This window comes from Tupaia chinensis, unplaced genomic scaffold (assembly GCF_000334495.1).
Source record: "Tupaia chinensis unplaced genomic scaffold, TupChi_1.0 Scaffold000187_1, whole genome shotgun sequence".
NCBI lineage: Eukaryota > Metazoa > Chordata > Mammalia > Scandentia > Tupaiidae > Tupaia > Tupaia belangeri.
In genome coordinates, this window is record NW_006159662.1 from 6,042,048 (window position 1) to 6,058,885 (window position 16,838).

General features: G+C 56.3%; 2 protein-coding genes across 10 annotated transcripts in view; one reads left to right on the top strand and one right to left on the bottom strand.

Moving 5' to 3' along the window:
* The window catches only part of MARCHF10 (membrane associated ring-CH-type finger 10), a 104,514-nt gene extending 102,028 nt beyond the window's left edge, over window positions 1-2,486 (top strand). For 7 of the 9 annotated variants that reach the window (XM_006146820.1, XM_006146822.1, XM_006146819.1 and 4 more), the window contains 2 exons: window positions 1,300-1,366; window positions 2,067-2,486. In XM_006146820.1, coding sequence (XP_006146882.1) covers window positions 1,300-1,366; window positions 2,067-2,442 — 443 coding nt within the window. In that variant the 3' untranslated portion in view covers window positions 2,443-2,486. The remainder of the gene's footprint in view (window positions 1-1,299; window positions 1,367-2,066) is intronic. The other 2 variants (XM_006146826.3, XM_006146825.3) reach the window with 1 other exon arrangement.
* A 6,466-nt stretch (window positions 2,487-8,952) lies between these two features.
* Window positions 8,953-16,838, bottom strand: part of MRC2 (mannose receptor C-type 2) — a 46,692-nt gene continuing 38,806 nt past the window's right edge. Inside the window, exons 26-35 of the mRNA XM_027771140.1 lie at window positions 13,489-13,603; window positions 13,213-13,376; window positions 12,964-13,072; window positions 12,230-12,453; window positions 11,931-12,099; window positions 11,687-11,836; window positions 11,231-11,350; window positions 10,879-11,058; window positions 10,413-10,439; window positions 8,953-10,313 (exon numbers count right to left, since the gene is read on the bottom strand). Of these exons, the coding sequence (XP_027626941.1) occupies window positions 10,087-10,313; window positions 10,413-10,439; window positions 10,879-11,058; window positions 11,231-11,350; window positions 11,687-11,836; window positions 11,931-12,099; window positions 12,230-12,453; window positions 12,964-13,072; window positions 13,213-13,376; window positions 13,489-13,603 (1,485 nt within the window). The 3' untranslated portion in view covers window positions 8,953-10,086. The remainder of the gene's footprint in view (window positions 10,314-10,412; window positions 10,440-10,878; window positions 11,059-11,230; window positions 11,351-11,686; window positions 11,837-11,930; window positions 12,100-12,229; window positions 12,454-12,963; window positions 13,073-13,212; window positions 13,377-13,488; window positions 13,604-16,838) is intronic.

Genomic DNA, 16,838 nt, shown 5'->3' on the forward strand with positions numbered 1-16,838 from the left:
AGGCCTCGGGGGATGCTTCGGGGGCCGCCCGCAGACCCCGGCCTCATCGCCTGGGCGGCCGACCTCTCCCCTGCCTCCCGCGGCGGGGCAGGGCGCAGCGAGGACTTAAAAGACCTTTGTGTCGCGGTCCCCACGGCGCCCCCCGGGAGACGCTCGGCGCAGCGACCCTCCTCGCGGGTCCTGAGCTTGGCCTTGGCGACAACGTCCTGCTCCGGAAAGGGCGTGACAGGCAGCTGCGTCCTCGCGCTTCGCCCGTCCGCCCCGACTCGGGTGAGGAGGACCCCGGGCAAGGTCCCCAACCGCGCCCTGGAGGCGCCGGCGGGCGACTCTCCGCGGTTCGGGGAGAGCTGCCGGGCTGGCGCGCCCGGCTGGGTTCGGATGGGCAGGGGCGACCCCTGGTGCCCAGTGCCGCCGTTGTCGCACTGCCGCCCGGGCAGACGCGGAGCAGCACGGAATCTTCTCCTCGTCCGGGGACCTGCGCTTAGGGATGCGGAGGGTCGCTCTAATCTCCGAGCCCGGACCCCGGGGGACACCTTCGTCTCTGGAGGGTCGAACTGCGTCCCCGAGGTGGGAGTCTCCCTGGAGAGGACCCTGCTGCCCTCGGGGTTGCTACGAGGCATGTGGTCCCACCAGCAGAGACCCACCAGTCCTTGGCCACCCCTCTTCAGGGAGCAAGGACCAGCTCTGGGTCAGGCGCCACCACCCCTGCGGGTCCCCTCTGTTAGGGGCACACGGTCTCCCCTGGAAGGGCCCGGAGCCCTGCGCACCCGGGGCTGACAGGGCGGAGGCAGAGGAGCGCCCAGCACAGGGCCCACCTGGCCAGTGGCAGCCCTTGCCTGGCTTCCCGCCAGAGCCGTTATGGACACGGGAGCATCCGGCTCCACATGCCCCAGCCCCCAGCTACACACACACACACACACACACACACACCAGGCCGCAGTCATCTTTGTCCCGAGCCCTGGCGTGACTCACCTGTTTGGCAGCACTTGGCCAATGAGGGTTGCCAGAGCTGAGTCACAGCTGTGACCTGCTGCCCTCACCTGGTTCAGGTAAACAGGGTGAGACACAGCGAGACATCAGGGGACGCCAGGTGGCACAGAACAGAGAGGTGCCAGTCTCTTCGTGGCTCTGTTGTGCCCATGCCAGCCTGTTTGCAGGGCACCTTGTCCTCTGTGCCTGGGAACCAAAGCCCCACAGAGGTGCCACAAGTGGCCCCAAGGTTCAGGCAGCTGGGGAGAGTCTCTGGGTTTGACAATTGTCGTACACTCTGTGACCCAGCCGCCCTGCCTGCCCTGACAGTTGCTTCCCAGCTGGCACAAACAAGACCAAGGGAGGGGAACAATACCACCTGCAGATACCCATCCAGGTAAGGGCAGGAGCAGGGACAGGCATGGGGCCCACGGCCAAGGCTGGGCCAGAGCACACCTTCTCTACTCAAACTCAGCGGCAGGAGCTGCTGCCCGAGAGCATAGGACAGGCGAAGCCTCATGTCAAAGGTCAAGCTGCGAAGATCCAGGCAGGGGGATGTCAGCTACCCCTGCTCCCTGCCCTCTTTCCATGGTCAGAAGCTGTTTCTAAACAGCTGGGGAGTGCTCTCACAGGCCAACGGGAAAAGCAATATATTGAGAACAAGCCTGGGCCCAAAAAATAAAGCCCCCACTCTCCACCTCCTCCACTGTGGCCCCACTGCCTCTCTGCTCTCTCCCGCTCCCTGCAGGCCGAGTTAGGAAGTGAGGATTTCTGTGGGGGAATGATCCTGGGAGGAAGCACAGGCTCCTCCAGTGCTCAGCAAACAGGTGCTGCAGCGGGTGTGGGGACGCTGAGGGGCCTCTGTTAGGGGCACACGGTCCAGCGGCCCTGGTCTGCCTGGAACCCCAGGGGGGCAGCCTGGGACTTCGCCAGGCCCACACTGCAGGTCTCCGTTTCCCCACACTGTCCCAGGCACTGTAGCCCCGTGTGCGGCTGGCCGCTGGGCTGGGAGGGAGAAGAGCAGCCGCAACGCCCCTCCATGACAGATGCACAATCTGCTGTGGCTCCAGGGCCTCAGAGACCTCCTTGCTTTCCAGATTCCGAGGCGGGAGATGGAAATGGAAGCAGCATCTCTCCAAGCCAGGTCGGCTAGTGAGGGAGAAGAGTCCGGAGCCCAGCAGAGACCTCTCTACCCAGCCACCCTCTGTGTCCCCGTGCGCTCCCTTCCTTCTCCTCATACTGACACCGAAACCAGTTTGCAGTGACATTTCACCTCGCACCACTCTCGTTTTGGGATCTGGCCTATCTTCGGCGGCAGCAGCCACCAGTCTCATCCCAGATCAGCCTGGGGCTGCAGATCGCCCCAGTTCTGCCCCTCAGCCAAGAAGCCCAAGAGAGCTCAGCAGCCCTGTGGGCCCAGCAGCCTGGGTTCCCACTGCTGAGGGTACCCATCCAGGCTTCCTTCCACCCTGAGTGCAATGGAGCCATGCGTTCAGTAAACCAACTTTATTCTCCCAGATTTGTTGGGCATTTATTTCAGTCTCGCTGGTCAAAGGCTGAGCGTCTCAAGGTCAAGGGAGAGGGAAGCACAGCTCATAGCTCCCTCTCACCTACACCTGTCCTTGTCCCCTCCCTCCCCTGGGGATGACACATCATGTCCCCCACCATGGGCTGGGACAGGCCAGATGGTGACTGCCCCCGTCAGCACCCACTTGGGACCTATTTGGTGTGGAGACATCATCTTTCTCTCATCATTACAAGGCCCAAAGACCAAAACGGGACTTGGGGTGAAGAAAGGTCAGAGAAGGTTAGTGAGAAAATTGGGGAGGGGGGAGTTGAGAGAGAGAGAGGAAGAATCAATAAGTGAAAAAATTATGAAAGATGTAGGGACGAACCACGCTACATGCCAAAACGCCATGCTAAGTGAAAGAAGCCAGACACAAAAGACTACATATCATAGGATTCCATTTATAGGCAATTTCTAAAAAAGGCAAAACTGTAGGAACGGCAGATCAGTGGTTGCTGGGAGCTGGGAAAGGAGCAGGGATTGGCTGCAAATAAGCTCCAGGGGAATTTGGGGGGTGCCGAAGGTGTTATAAAGTTGGTCCTTATGAATGTTTACACAACTGAATAAATTTGCTAAAGCTCATTGAACTGCACGTGAACTCAGTGGCATAATTGTAAGTTGTGCCTCCGGAAATATTCTAAAAAAAAAAAAAAGTGGAGGAAGGAAGAGAAAGAGGGTCAGAGAGCGGAGGAAGGAAAAGAGACGGGCAAAATGAAGAGAGGGAGGGGCTTCTCCCTCCTCCTTTCAAGACCCACGTTGCTCGAAAAGGAGGAGCCTGCTTCCCAGGCCCTTCTCTCTCCTGGGGCAGGGGCGGGGGGCTCGAAGGATACGATTTTGCTACGAAGGAGAGCCCCTGAGATGAATTATGGTGCCCATAGGTTTTAGGAAGGCTAGAATTACCCTGAAATCTTGGCCCAGTTTAACATTCCACAGTTAAAACCACTCAACTGTTAGAAACAAGTAGGTTCAACAGGGCTGCCCAGCCTCGAGACCAAAGATCTCGGTTAATAGAGCCTACACGAGCCATTCAAGTTGGAAGTACCTCCATGAGCTAAGTAAAATTCTTAAAACCTCAAGTTGTTCCATTTGTAGATGGAACCCCAAGCTCCATGAGAAAATAGGCCTTGACTTGTGTGTGTGCGCGCGAACTATCTTTAGTTTTAGTTTTTAGATCATGTCACAATCGCCCTCATTCAACCTCCTGAGCAGCTGGGGTTACAGGCCCACGCCACCGTGCCAGGTCATTTAGGAAGGGCTGAGAATTGTACCCAGTCTCCCAGGTGGCCCCAGCCAGTGGAACATGCAGCAGCGCACTGGACTGACAAGGCCTGTTTAAAAATGTGCTGTTTGGGGAACCAGCAGTTAGCGTAATGGCTATGTCGCTGGACTCCCACATAGTAGACCGCGGTTTGCGTCCCGGAGCCGGTGGCTTAAAACACGCTGGGCGTGTGTGCGTGCGTGCCCAAGATCCCGAGAGGAGAATGGAGGAGAAGGGATTGTGGCGTGACCATCCTCCCTGGGGGGTGATTTCTCGCTTTCTGTCTCTATGTCTCTGTCTGTCTGGCGAGCGCATGCGCCCTATAGTGAAAAACCTTCCAAAAAAAAAAAAAGTGCTGTTTGTAGAGAGCTAAATGGAATTGTAAGCGGTCGTGTAAACAGCTCGCAGCTGAAATCCTAGTAAGACGTAGCTGTGTTTTGGGCGGCCACCCTGAGACCATCATGGGTTACCTCAGGAAGTCGTGGGCTTTTCACAGCTGCGCTCTTTCTGCAGACTATTCAGGGATTTCCCCACACAACCAAGAATGCCTCCGAGGTTTTGGGCAGGGGTGGGGGTGTCTGGGGGCGCTCAGCAGAACTGATGGCTACCTGCACCATCAATCTAGCATCACAGCAGCCCGGGGTCTGCTGGCCCTGGGATTCTCATGGCTCTTGTAAAGGGACTGAGTCTCATCTACTCAAAGGCAGTGATGGGGGCCAAGTGGTGGCGCAGTGGTACTGCAACTGGACCCACATGGGAAAGGTCTTAGATTCGAGTCCTGGGACCTCCCTGGCCAGGCCAACTGAGACTGGAGGTTGGCTAGTGACAGAAAGGCCCCATGTGGGTGGGATGTCTCTCTCTCTCTTTCTCAAAATAAAATAAATTATAAAAAAAAATTTTTAAAGGCAGTGATGAAAAGGGTAAACCTGGGTAATGTTACCAGACCCTCAGAGATAGCACAGCGTGTGGAACCAGGGCACTCTCCAAGCCTTACCTCTTCAGGCATGGGCGCTGTGACCCTCGTTTATCAACCATCAGCAAAGGCCTTGCTTGCCAGGTTGTGTGGCAATGAGAAAAACGCATGCAAGACCTTACCAGGACCATGGGACATTTGCCACTTCGCAGAGAAGTCCAATCAAGGTAGTACAGGGCAGTCCTGGAGAGCTGGGACTGGGCATAAGCATTCCCCACTGATCTTTTATCCTCACAGTAAGCCTGTGAGGTAGACATGCTCCCCCCAAGTTACACAGGAGGAAACCTAACGTCCGGGAGGTTTAAACGTGCCCAAGGGTATAGGGTGTGAGTCAGTCTGTTCGCCAAGGCCCTGCCAGAGAGAGAGGGCATCCTTGCCAGGATAAGTATGCAGTCGCCGGGGCTGGAGGGTGCAGCAGGACCACATGGAAGAGAGGAAAAGCCTTGAAAGAAGGAGGAGCCCAGACAAGCAGAGGGGTGGTGTGTGGTGGCAGCAGCTGCCTACAATGCGGTTGCTGGGCAGGAGCCTTGGGTCCCCAAGGCCAGGTCAGGGAGCTGAGAGTCCATACATGGACAGAGGAAGCTACCAAAGAGCACCAAGGCAGGCTGGTGGTAACTTTCTGTGATAGGATCGGCGTCTAATATGTCAACCTGGCTCCCACCTCATTTCTATGCACCAGACGCCATGATCCTACGCCAGCCCAGGCTACTCAGGGCTCCTCCTCCACTGCCTCGGGAAGGGAGGCCACAGAACAAAAGGAAAGGGGTCATTCTTAGCCCTCACATCTCGAACAGGCATCTGAAACTCAGAGTTTCAAAGGAATCACAAGGCCTGCTGCAAGATCACATGGCCTCTCTCCGGTCCTGGGTCCTTGTTGCCCACCCCGGTGCTTTATAGTGCAGGAGAGCAGAGGAGAGTTGGCGAGTTCTTCATGCCTTTGTTAGTTTCCTCCTCTGTAAAATGGGGACCCACTCACGCTGTGTTGGGAGGACTGAGTTATTACATGTTAAGCGGAACAGGACCCACCCATGTTCACTATTTCGTTCTTACTACCCTGGAGGAATGGTCTCTCTGCAGCAGCGTCCTGAACCCCCATATCTCCTGTGTGGGGAAAGACACCACTCAGGTTTCCTAAGTCCCAGAGAGAGGCGCAGAAGGCAGTGCATCTCCCCTCCAGCCAGCAGGGACCTGCAGTCAGAGGGTCCCTGCAATCCCGGGACACTCCCTGGCACCTCGGAACTCAGCAGCATATAGAAGTGAAGACCCTGAACAAGGAGAACTTCACTGACCAGGACTCCCCTGAGATGGCTGTAACTGATGTTCTACCATCGGCTTGCAGGAGCCTGGGCCTTGAACTCTGAACTCTATGCCAGCTGCAAGTCCAGCCCCAGCAGGAAACGCCTGCTTGCTGCCTCCCTCCTCCTTTCTCCGGTCCTGGCACCCAGCCTGCTTTCCTGGACAAGGGAGGACTGAAATCCACCCCTCGAATGGTGCTGATACTGGTGGGAGTGAAGATTGAAATCAGCCTTTTCCTGGGGCCTCTTGGCAGCCTGGGCCCTACGATAAAGAAAAGCCTGGCCTGAACATCTGAGCACTTTCATCTCACCCTGGTCCCCCTTCTCAGCCCCTCCTCATTTCCTTGCTCTCCTTTCCCCTTCCCTCCCCTTTCCTGCCTGCCTTCCTTGGGGTTCCTCCTCAAAATGCAGCTCCTTACCTTGTGCCTGCATGGACTCAAGCCCTGGTGCTCGGGACAGCTTGGCCGGGCTCAAGCAGCTCTGTTCCAGAGGGCCATGTGGTGCGGCTGGCTGGCTCCTCGCCCCTGCTGCCTCACGGCGCTGCCCACTGGGCCAGGCCAGCTCTGCCAGGACACCTGGGAGGAGGCCAGCTCTGGCACGACCAGGAAAGGTTGCGAGAATGCTTCCTCTTCCCATTCATTCATGGATTCACTGAGCTGTCATCGAGTGCCCAGGTGGCCGGGGCTGGCAGCGTCACCCTGCAGGTGAAGGCTGGGCTCAGCGCCTGTATACGGTGCCCTTTGCCCAGGCTCACCAGGATGGGCCTCAGGGCATCTGCCGTCCAGCAAAAACCCTGGCACGTATCGGAGGTGCTTAATGTGTATTGAATTGAAATGAGTGGAAAGAAAAGAGGCTCTGCCACGTCGTCTAGCAGAACCAGGGCTGTCTGCAGCCAGTGGGCGAGCAGCCAGGGTGCAGGGTCTTCCTCCTGCTCCTGCAGAGCGTCCTTTAAAATGCCTCCGGGAGCACAGCGGCTTAGAACAAGGTCTCTGGGGAGCTCCAGGTGCCTGGCAGCTGTTGGAAACACTTGCAGGTGGGTGCAGAGCTCTGGGAAGACACCAGCCGCCCGAGGCAAGCAAAGAAGTGAGGATAGTAGATGCTCACCAGGCGTCGTTCCCCAAGCACCAGGCACTTGGGTCCTCATTCCCTCAGCCACCCCTCCTACCTCCAAGAGCCTGTGACCCTGCCTGTACCCTCTGCCTTCCTTCTCTCCTAGGGTCAGAGGGCATCAAGGGCGTTCCTGCCTCAGAGTGGCTCCCAGCAGCCTGGTCAAGTGATCCTTGACTCACAGCCAATGGCAGGACACTTAACTGCCAAGGGTTTGGAGAGGGAATCACTTCCACTTTGGAGAGGGAGAAGTGGGCTCATCATTAAGTGCCTCTCATAGGAAGGGGGCTTACCCACCCCCCGAGTGACCAGGCCTCTTCTATGGTCCTGCCACTGCTGGGACTGCCCAGAGGGGACAGCTGAAGGAGGTCCTCCAGGAAAGCAGCTCCCGAGCTCTCCCTAGGGCTCGGGTCTCAGGAGATAGCGCCCCATTCGTGCTGCAGTAGTTCCTGACTCTCCCTGCCTTTGCATGCCCCCCCCCCCAAGCCCTTCACAAATCCAGGTTGCGTTTGCTGGGGTTTTTATGAAGAACTGCTGGAAAGAAACACAGGAAACGAACAGGGCTGGAGGGTGCGGGCTGGATGGGGAGGGGGCAGGTGTGAGAGTGCTCAGCGTATGTCTTTTTAGATTGTCTAGGTTTTGAACCACATGACTGCACGGCCTATGCAGAAAAGGAGAAACTTCTTTTGAAAATTGTGAATGAGGCACACACACACGCACACACACCTGAACGCAATCACAGCTGCTGCTGTGATCCAAACAGCTCGCCGTCTTCTCAAGTCCGAATTATTGCAAGAACTTCCTCCCAGTCCTTCCTGTGTTTACTCCCCGTTTCCCATCCATTGTCCATTTCCCACATCCTAGTCAGGACGATCTTGTTACAAGACCAGTTGGAAAAGCCATTCCCACGGAAGTCCCGCCATCCTTACCATCCACACTCCACCACTGCCTCCAAGGCCTTGGGCAACCTGGCCTTCCTGACCCACCCCTCCATGCTCTCGTTCATCTTGCCCTAGCCACCCTAGTCTCCCCGATTGTCCTTGAAAGCACCAGGGACCCCACCCACCTCTGGGCCCTGGCCCAGATATTTGCATTGCTCTCTTCCCCACCTTCAGGCTCAAGCAGGTCTCACTCCCTCTGGTGAGACCCTCCCCAAGCAACTCTGACCCACAGGAGTGGCTCAGTTAAGCGTCCTCTGTCGGCCGGGCCTTCTTTCTGTCACTGCTTTTTATCTCCAGCTCAAACATCCACAGAATGAACGAGAGATGGGGTGCTTTCGGAGCCCAAGCTCCCCAAGGACCAATGTGAACTTTCGAGCAGCTAGCAGGCCGGCATAAGGGCTGCCTTGGAAGGAGAGTGATGCAGCCCATGCCAGGGCTGGCCCAGTACCCCGAATACCCCTCTGGGAGCCACAGCCCAGAAGAGACAGTCACGCTGGCATTTATGGAGCATGCATTTATGGAGCACGTACTGCACGAACTCCAAACCATTGTTCTAGTGCTTTGCATGGATGGCCTCGCTCCGCCCTTGGAGGCTGGCCCTCCTCCTGCCTCAGTCCGCTGGAAGATCAGCTGAGCGGCTGGAGCTGACGCAGCTGCTGGGCAGCAGGCGGCCTGGCTCCTGAGTTCTCACCATATATCCAGAGAGGAGGATGAGCAGGCCTGCAAGGGACAGGCAGGAGAGTGTCCCCAAGGGGCCAGAGATAGAAGCAAAATGGCAGAAAGAACCTGTGATGGAAGCTTCAAAGACGACATTTACCTCTAAAGGGACACGAGAGCCAGGCTCACAATGGACAGGCAGGACTTCCCTCTCAAGCCTCTTAAAGGAGTTTTATTTGTTTGCTTTTCTTTTTTCCTTTTTTCTTTTTTAAACAATCATGGCACATTTTTTAAAAAATCAAGAACTAGAAAAAGGGACCATGTCTTTGAGTCTGTGTTCACATTGTCCCGTGCTGTGGCACCAGGACTAGCCGCACCCCCTCCTGGCTGGGATTTGGCCTTTGGAAAGGCGCTGAGTTAGCTCCTGCCCCCTGGGCCCTCCAGGAGCTCGGCACTGTCCCCAAGGCCCCACCAGAGTGTGGGCTCCTGCTTGTCTGGGCTCTCAGGACTCTGGCAACTTACTCCTCTCTCGCCAAACCAGAGCCAAGAGCTGGAGACATCAGGGAATTTATTTTGGTCCCCACAGGGGACTCTTTCAGGGACAGAGCCCTCCCCCAACTGGCAGGAGATGACACCCCAGTCCAGCCCAGCTCCCCCATGGGAGGTCGGGGTGTCTCTCCTAGTCCTGTCTCCAGCCCAGCAGACACCATGCTGGTGTCCTGGTGCTCAGCCTGATCTACCTGGGCCCTCCTGCCATGCCCAGGGCCACCCCAGTGGGCCCAGGAATGATCAATGCTCCACCCCTCAGCTATACTCCCACCAAGAGCAAGAGGGCTCCCCAAGCCTCAAGGCTCTGGCTCAGAAGGAAGGGTTAGGGGAAAATAGGAAAAGGAAGTGGGCACAGAGCTGAGGCTGCTAGATGGGGAAATGGAAGCAAAGGAGAGCTGCCCGAGGGCATGGGGCTGCTCAGGCTCTGCAGTAGGAAAGGGTCTTGGGGTACAGTCAGCAGGCCTGAGATGGAGGGTGGGGAGGAAGAGGCAGAGAGGCTCTGTTCCCCCTCCCATCCTGCCTCTGGTTACAGTGGGGGCACAGGCCCAGGTGACAGACCTCAGGCCCCCAGAAAGGGAAACGCCACGCTGCACTTGGCTGGGTCTGAACCCAGTCCTCCCGGGATGGTGGGACCTGCCAGCCCAGGCCCTACAAGCCCCACTGCCAGCCGCAACTCCCAAAGCCACCCCTCCGTAGGCCAACTGGTCCGGTGGCTGGGGGAGCCTGGCCTCCCCAACCCTCCTGCCCCCGCCCTGCCTACGCCCTTGGCTCTAGTCTTGCTGCTCATTCATTTCCATGTCGGACACCAGGATGTTCTTCTCGGTGGTCTCGCCGGGGCCGGAGCTGCTGGTGCGGCTGTAGCGGGCGCCCTCGAAAGCCCCTCGCTCGGCGTTCTGTCGCCGCCGGTAGAGGATGAGGGCTGCGGTCAGCAGGGCTAGGAGCAGCAGCACCGCCATCAGCACCACCACCAAGGCCGCTGGGTTCTCCGGGAGCGCTGCTGTGGCAGGGGCGTGTTAGGCCTGTGCCCTGCCCACCTGCCCACCCAGAGTGAGGGGAGGGGAAGGGCAGGGCTCATCTCAGCCCCACTTCAACTCACCTGATGGGGAGAAGCTGCTCTGCTCAGCTGCGGGCAAGAGGGATGGGGCCAGTTAAGAGCAATGGTGGTGACAATAAAATGGTATAAGCAACCCCATCTAAAGCACTCCCCGAGACACACTTGACTTCACTGTAACTCCCGTTTTACATATGAGGATACCGAGGCCAGAGTTTAAGAAACCTGCCCAGGACACAGAGTTAATAATTGATGTGGCCAGGGCTCGAACCCCGTCCGTGCCCTTGACTGCTACACAGCAACAGGGTTTTGCTGACTACTAGTTTGGCGGCAAACCAGGGCCAGTTCTTCCTGCAGACTAAACTCAGGAGGGCCCTGGCTGCTGGGTGTGGTACTTTCATGCCTTCCCATCCACTGTGGTCCCTGCCGATTACAAGCAGCTCCCGGCCCCACCCTGGGACCAGCTGCCTGGGGTGCAGGAAGCTGGGCGCAAGCCTGGCAGGGCACTCACCGCGAGGGAGCTTGCAGACGACGCCCATGGTGACGTTGGTGCAGGCGCCGGGGCGCCACAGCCCGCTGTGGCTCTGGATCCAGTAGCAGCTGTTGTGGCTCAGCATGCTGGGGCCCAGGCCGGGGGGGGCCCAGTTGGAGTAGTTCACGGCGGTGTTGTCCTGCCAGACCAGGGTGCCCCCTACGGCAGAGAAGACACTGAGGGGTGTGAGGGAGGGGAGACGAGGCAGAGCAGCAGCTGGGTGGGAGCAGGGCTGTTCCAGAGCCAGTTCTCCCTCCCCACCCCCTCCCCATCCAAGCGCCTCTCCTCCAGCCTGCACCCTGACCCTCCCCACTCCACACAGGGTACCCACCTTTGGGGTTGAAGTTCATGCCCAGCCAGGCTCCCCGACTTTGGTCCTCAGAGCTCTGCAGGTGCTCCCAGACAAACACGTTCTCCATCTCATCCAGGATGGACAGGACTGTCCCACCCACTGGACACAGGAGGGTCCATGTCAGGGCAGACGGGCCTCTCTGGGGAGGCAAAGCTCCCCGGTCCAGCAGCCCTCCTCGAGTAGAGGACAGTGTGGAGTGCATGTGTATGTTTGTGCACGTGTGTTTGTACACGCTTATGCTCGTGCATATGTGTGCATGTGTTTGTGCACACTTATACTCGTGCACACACTGGGGTATATACACATCACGTCACACACGGCCTCTGTGTCTGAGAACAGACAGGGTTTTTGCCAGAGGCTGTCTTCGGGTACAGTGTAGCACAGGGACTGCATATGGGGGGTGTGTCCAGGAGGAGGTGGCCTGGCCCCACCTACCTCTCTGGCAGTGCTGCAGTGCCTCCTTGTGGCCCAGCAGCAGCTCCATGTGGAAGGAGTAGCAGTGCTCCCGAAAGGGAATCCAAGCTGAGTCGGCCAGCCCCTGGGGACAGCTGCCATGGTAGCTTATTTTTCGAGGAGAAGGGGTTCCTGTGGGGGTGCAGGAGTGAGGAAGTGACCCAGCACCCTCCTCAGGACCACCAACACCCTGTCCACGCTCTGACACCAGCTGGTAGGCACTCACCACGGTTAACTCCACACACAGCCCCCTGCAGCTTGGTGTCGCAGCTGGTAGTGCGCCAGGCCCCATCCACATCCACATAGACGCAGCCCCCCAGCTGCCGGGGCTCCTCATCCTGCCAGCCCACGTAGCTCAGAGGCTCCTCTGAGACCCAGGAGTACCTCCAGGAGCCCTGGGCACCAGAGGAGTTGGGGAGACCAGTCAGGATGAGGGGGCAGATAAGGTGGGAGGAGAAGAAGGGACAGGGAGGGAGATGAAGGCAGTGGTGGGATGGGGCTGGAGCAAGAGCACTGGAAGCCCACCTCTTCACTGGCCAGCCCGATCCAGAGCGGCGTGTGCAGCCTCCAGGCGGCCTGTGTGAGAAAGGCCTGGGTGTAGGGGTTGGGCACGTGTGCCAGGCTAGCATTGTGGCTCTCGCAGAGCAGGAGGGCGTCATGCCAGCGCAGCGGCTTCTGCAGCAGTCGGAAGGTGCCATTGAGGTAGGAGAGCTCGGTGCCCAGGGCAGGGGGTGGGCTCAGGGAGGGGTCTACAGAAAAGGGGGCAGGGCTCAGGCCAGGCTCTGCCTCCCTCACCCCATTCCCAGACGTCAGTAAAGACCAGGTCTCCAGTGGGCATAGCGCTTGCACAGACTAATATGTGGTTGCCACAAACAGAGGAAGTCAGGCAGGCCTGGGCCAAATCCTACTCGAGGGACCCAGGGCAGAGTGACGCATGCATAAGCTGAAGGTGCCTTAGACACAGAACCTCAGCGTCCCCAACTCCACTCACATCAGCACTGCACAGAGCCCAGCATCTAGCCCTCCTGGGTCAGCCCCCACACCGCAAACCTTCCCTGAGACCTCTCGGTGTCACTGCCTGGCCTTCTTACTGATGCCTCGCCCGTTGCCCATCTGTGCCCAGGCAGACACATGACTCTGGGGGGGACTGCAGAAGCCCTGAGGTCAGGGACTGTGTTTCACTCTTCTTGGCACAGCCCTCAGCAGCCAGCCCAGGGGTGGGGCCCGGCTGGGGTTCCTGGGTTCACGGTGACACATACCAGTGCCCTTCTGGCAGATGAAGCCATGTGTCTCGTCCGTGCAGCTCCGATCATCCCAGCGGCCAGTGAAGTGGGCTGAGGGGCTGTGCAGGACCACCGCACAGCTGGTCTGGGGGCAAGGAACTGCTCAGGGGAGCCTTAGCAGCCATCCCCGCATGCACAGAGGTTGGGAGAGGGGAGGCCTGGGGGCAAAGACAGCCAGGCAGGTTAGGGCAGTGGGGTGGGAAGAGGGTGGAGGGGCATCCTCACCAGTTTGTTGCTGCTGGGAGCAGGGCTAGGGCCAGAGGGCTCCCCCGGTGCCCAGTTGGTGTACAACAGAGGCTCCTGCTCCACCCACTGGAAGGCCCTCGGTGAGGCGTGGAGGCCGATCCAAAGGTCAAAGGTCACATTGGGCAGGCTGGCCGTGATGAATGCTGCAGTCCCCGGGAGAGAGTTGTGAGTGGCAGGAAGCTCCCTGTTTCTCTCTATTCTAGCCACTGGGGGGACTGTATCTGAGGGCTGTATCTTCCCACGGGCTGGCCCGACCTTGCTCTAAGGGGTTCGCCACAGTGACCAGCTGGGCCTCTTGCTGTTCACACGAGAACTGTGCCTCCGACCACTTCACCCGGTCTTGGGGGTCCTGGCCCTGGATCCGGAAACACTGCAGGGCAGAGGAGGAGGTGTGAAGTCCAGTTCAACCTTCCTGTCCACGAACCCAGAAACCCCACTGTGTAGCCCTTGAGGCAAGTCTTGGAGAGAGGGGGGACTTTGAGACTCATGAGAGAATAACTGAGAGCCAGAATATTCAACTCTTCTTGGGCAAACCTTCCAACCTGGTGCAGTGGATTCACACACACTTGTCCACACTCCAGGGATGTTTTTAAACAGGATGATTTGGGGACCAGCTTGCATTAATGGTTACATCACTGGACTACCATGTAGTCGATCGACCACAGTTCGAGTCCCTGATCTGGTGACTTAAAACTCATGTAAGGGACGTGTACATGCATGCCCAAAATCCTGAGAGGAGAATGGGAGAGAAGGGATTGCAGTCTGGCCTGCCCCCCGGGGGTTGATTTCTCATTTTCTGTCTCTCTGTCTCTCTGGTGAGTGCATGCGCTCTATAGCAAAACTCTCTCTTAATAAATAAATAAGTAAACAGAAAGTTTTCTTTGGACCACCAAAGGTTCTATTTCCTATGACAATAGTGTGTAGGCCAGGCACTGAGAGGATGGGGACAAGATCTGTCTTGCTGCTAGAGGCTGAATATGTCCCCCAAAGATTCATGTGTTCAGCCACTGTGATGGAATTCAGTGGGTGAAAACTTAATCTGATTATGTGGGGTAAATGGGGGGCTGGTAAGGAATCAGTGATGGGAGTAGGGAGAGGCCCCCATGACTGCCTCCTGGCGTGTATATAGAGGAAATGAGGCAGGCAGAGGCCACATGGATGCAGACCCCACTCAACTAAAGATCCTGTCCTCTGCCCTGCTGTAGCCCCACGGAGTTGGACCCTGAGCCTCCAAACCATGAAGTAAACCTACATTTCTTTTTAAATAATCACCCAGTCTTGGGTGGCTAAGTGGCTTAGAGACTCCCATATGACCAACCACATTTCAAACCTCAGACCCGGCGGCTTGAAAATCGCACTGGGCATGTGTACATGTATGCCAAAAAACTATAAGAGGAGAATGGAGGTGAAGGGATTACAGTGTGGCCACCCCCCCTGGAGAGTGACTTCTCATTTTCTCTCTCTGTTTCTGTATCTCTCCTGTGAATGCACATATCCGATGCCAAAAACCTGGGGGGTGGGGGTGTCACCCAATCTCAGGTATTCCTGTTAGTAATGCAATAACAGACTACGGCAAGTTGCTTTCTGCTAGACACCATTCTGACCTCTGTGGGCTTGTCTTTTGAACTTACATCAGGACCCCTAGGCTATTTGTATCTCTGTTTTTGTATAGTCCTTGTTAGGTGGCATTATCTAATCTATAATTTTACATTTCTCCTTTTTTCAGCTTCATTACTTTAATACGGTCAAAAGAAGTCTGTGTAGGAAATCTTGCATCAAGTGATGATAACAATTTACTTTAGAAAATGAATAATTTCAGGACCAGCAGTTAGCATAATGGCTATGTCACTGGACTCCCATGTAGTCAACCATGGACAATCGAGTCCCAGACCTGGTGACTTAAACTCACACCGGGCGCGTGTGCGTGCGTGCTCAAGATCCCGAGAGAAGAATGGAGGAGAAGGGATTGCGGCATGGCCATCCCCCCTTGGGGAGTGATTTCTCGCTTTCTGTCTGTCTCTCTCTGACTGGCTGGCAAGTGCACATGCCCCATAGCAAAAACCTCTCCAAAAATAAATAAATAAATAAATTTTAAAAAAGAGAAAATGAATAATTTCCAGTAATTTTTTGCTCAGAGGCAGTGTGATGGGGGAGAAAGAGCCACACAGACAGGGGTGGCAGCCAGGAGACGGGGAGGCAGGGGTCAGATTCCAGCTCTCACTTAACCTTTTTGGCCTCAATTAACTCTTCTATAAAGTGGGAAATAGAAAGGCTGTCCGGGGTCAATTGAAGGATGGGAGGTAACAGCGCATGACACAGAGTAGGCGCTTCACCAGTGAGAGCTCTTCTATGAACGATTAACTCCAGCACGAGCTTTACTGATGCAGAGGCAGATGGACACAGACCATTTTTCCTTGTAAACTTCTGCCAGAGGGTACATGTGCTCACCAGAGAGGAACAGAGACTGAGGGCAGGAAAGAGAGAAAGCATCTCCCCACCCCCCACAATGGGGACTGGTCACGCCACAATCCCTTCCTGTCAGGATTTGGGGCATGCACACACATGTGGCCAGTGTCTGTCTCAAGCCACCAGGTCTGAGACTTGAATCACGGGTCAGCCATGTAGGATCTGACTGCCTTTACCACCAGATCACAGAGCCAGCCTGGGGTAGGCGATTACAAACCCAGAAATAATGGAAGGGTTTTTTGAAGGTTTGTCACAAAGTTCATGGATTTAATTTCACAGAAGTCGTCCTGAGCCATGCTGAGATTCCACTTTAATAACTAGAATTAATCATAAAATTAGAAGCAGCGATGTCATGCCAGTACCAGCAAGAAGGAACAGCTGAAGAGAGTAATCACTTCAGTCCAGCAAGCACTCAGGGCTCTCAAGCCCTCAGGACTCCCAGCCACATGCAACATGCGGGCTTCAAAAAGTTCATGAGGGCTGGCCCCATGCCCTGGTGGTTTAGGGCGCTGGATCCCACAAGGCCAAATGTGGTTCAAATCCTGATTCTGGTGGCTTAAGAAACATGCTGGGCACATGTGCATGCCCCAAATCCTGCCAGGATGGAGACATGGAGAAAAGATTGCAGTGTGAACACGTCCCATTAAGGGGTGCTTTGTTTTTCCCTCTCTTCCTCACCGTCTCTATCTCTCTCTGGCAAGTGTATGTATTCTCTGACCACCACAACCCCCCCAAAAAAAGGCTAAGGGGAAGAAGCCATGAGAATACAATTTTTGGACAAATGTAATGACAACAGAGAATGCTATGGGACCAGCAGTTGGCATAATGGCTATGTCACTGGACTCCCATGGAGCCGACTGCAGTTTGAGTTTCAGACCCAGTGGCTTAAACTCACGCTGGGTGCATGTGTGTGTGTGCCCAAGATCCCGAGAGGAGAATGGAGGAGAAGGGATTGTGGCACGGTCATCCCCCTTGGGGGGTGATTTCTGTCTGTCTTTCTGGCAAGCGCATGCACCCTATAGCAAAAACCTCTCCAAAATAAAAATCAAAAGGAAAAAAGAAAAAGAGAATGCTATGACACCAAGAAAGAAAGCTGGACATAAAATTATGTTATTTAGTACGATCTCAATCACCTGGAA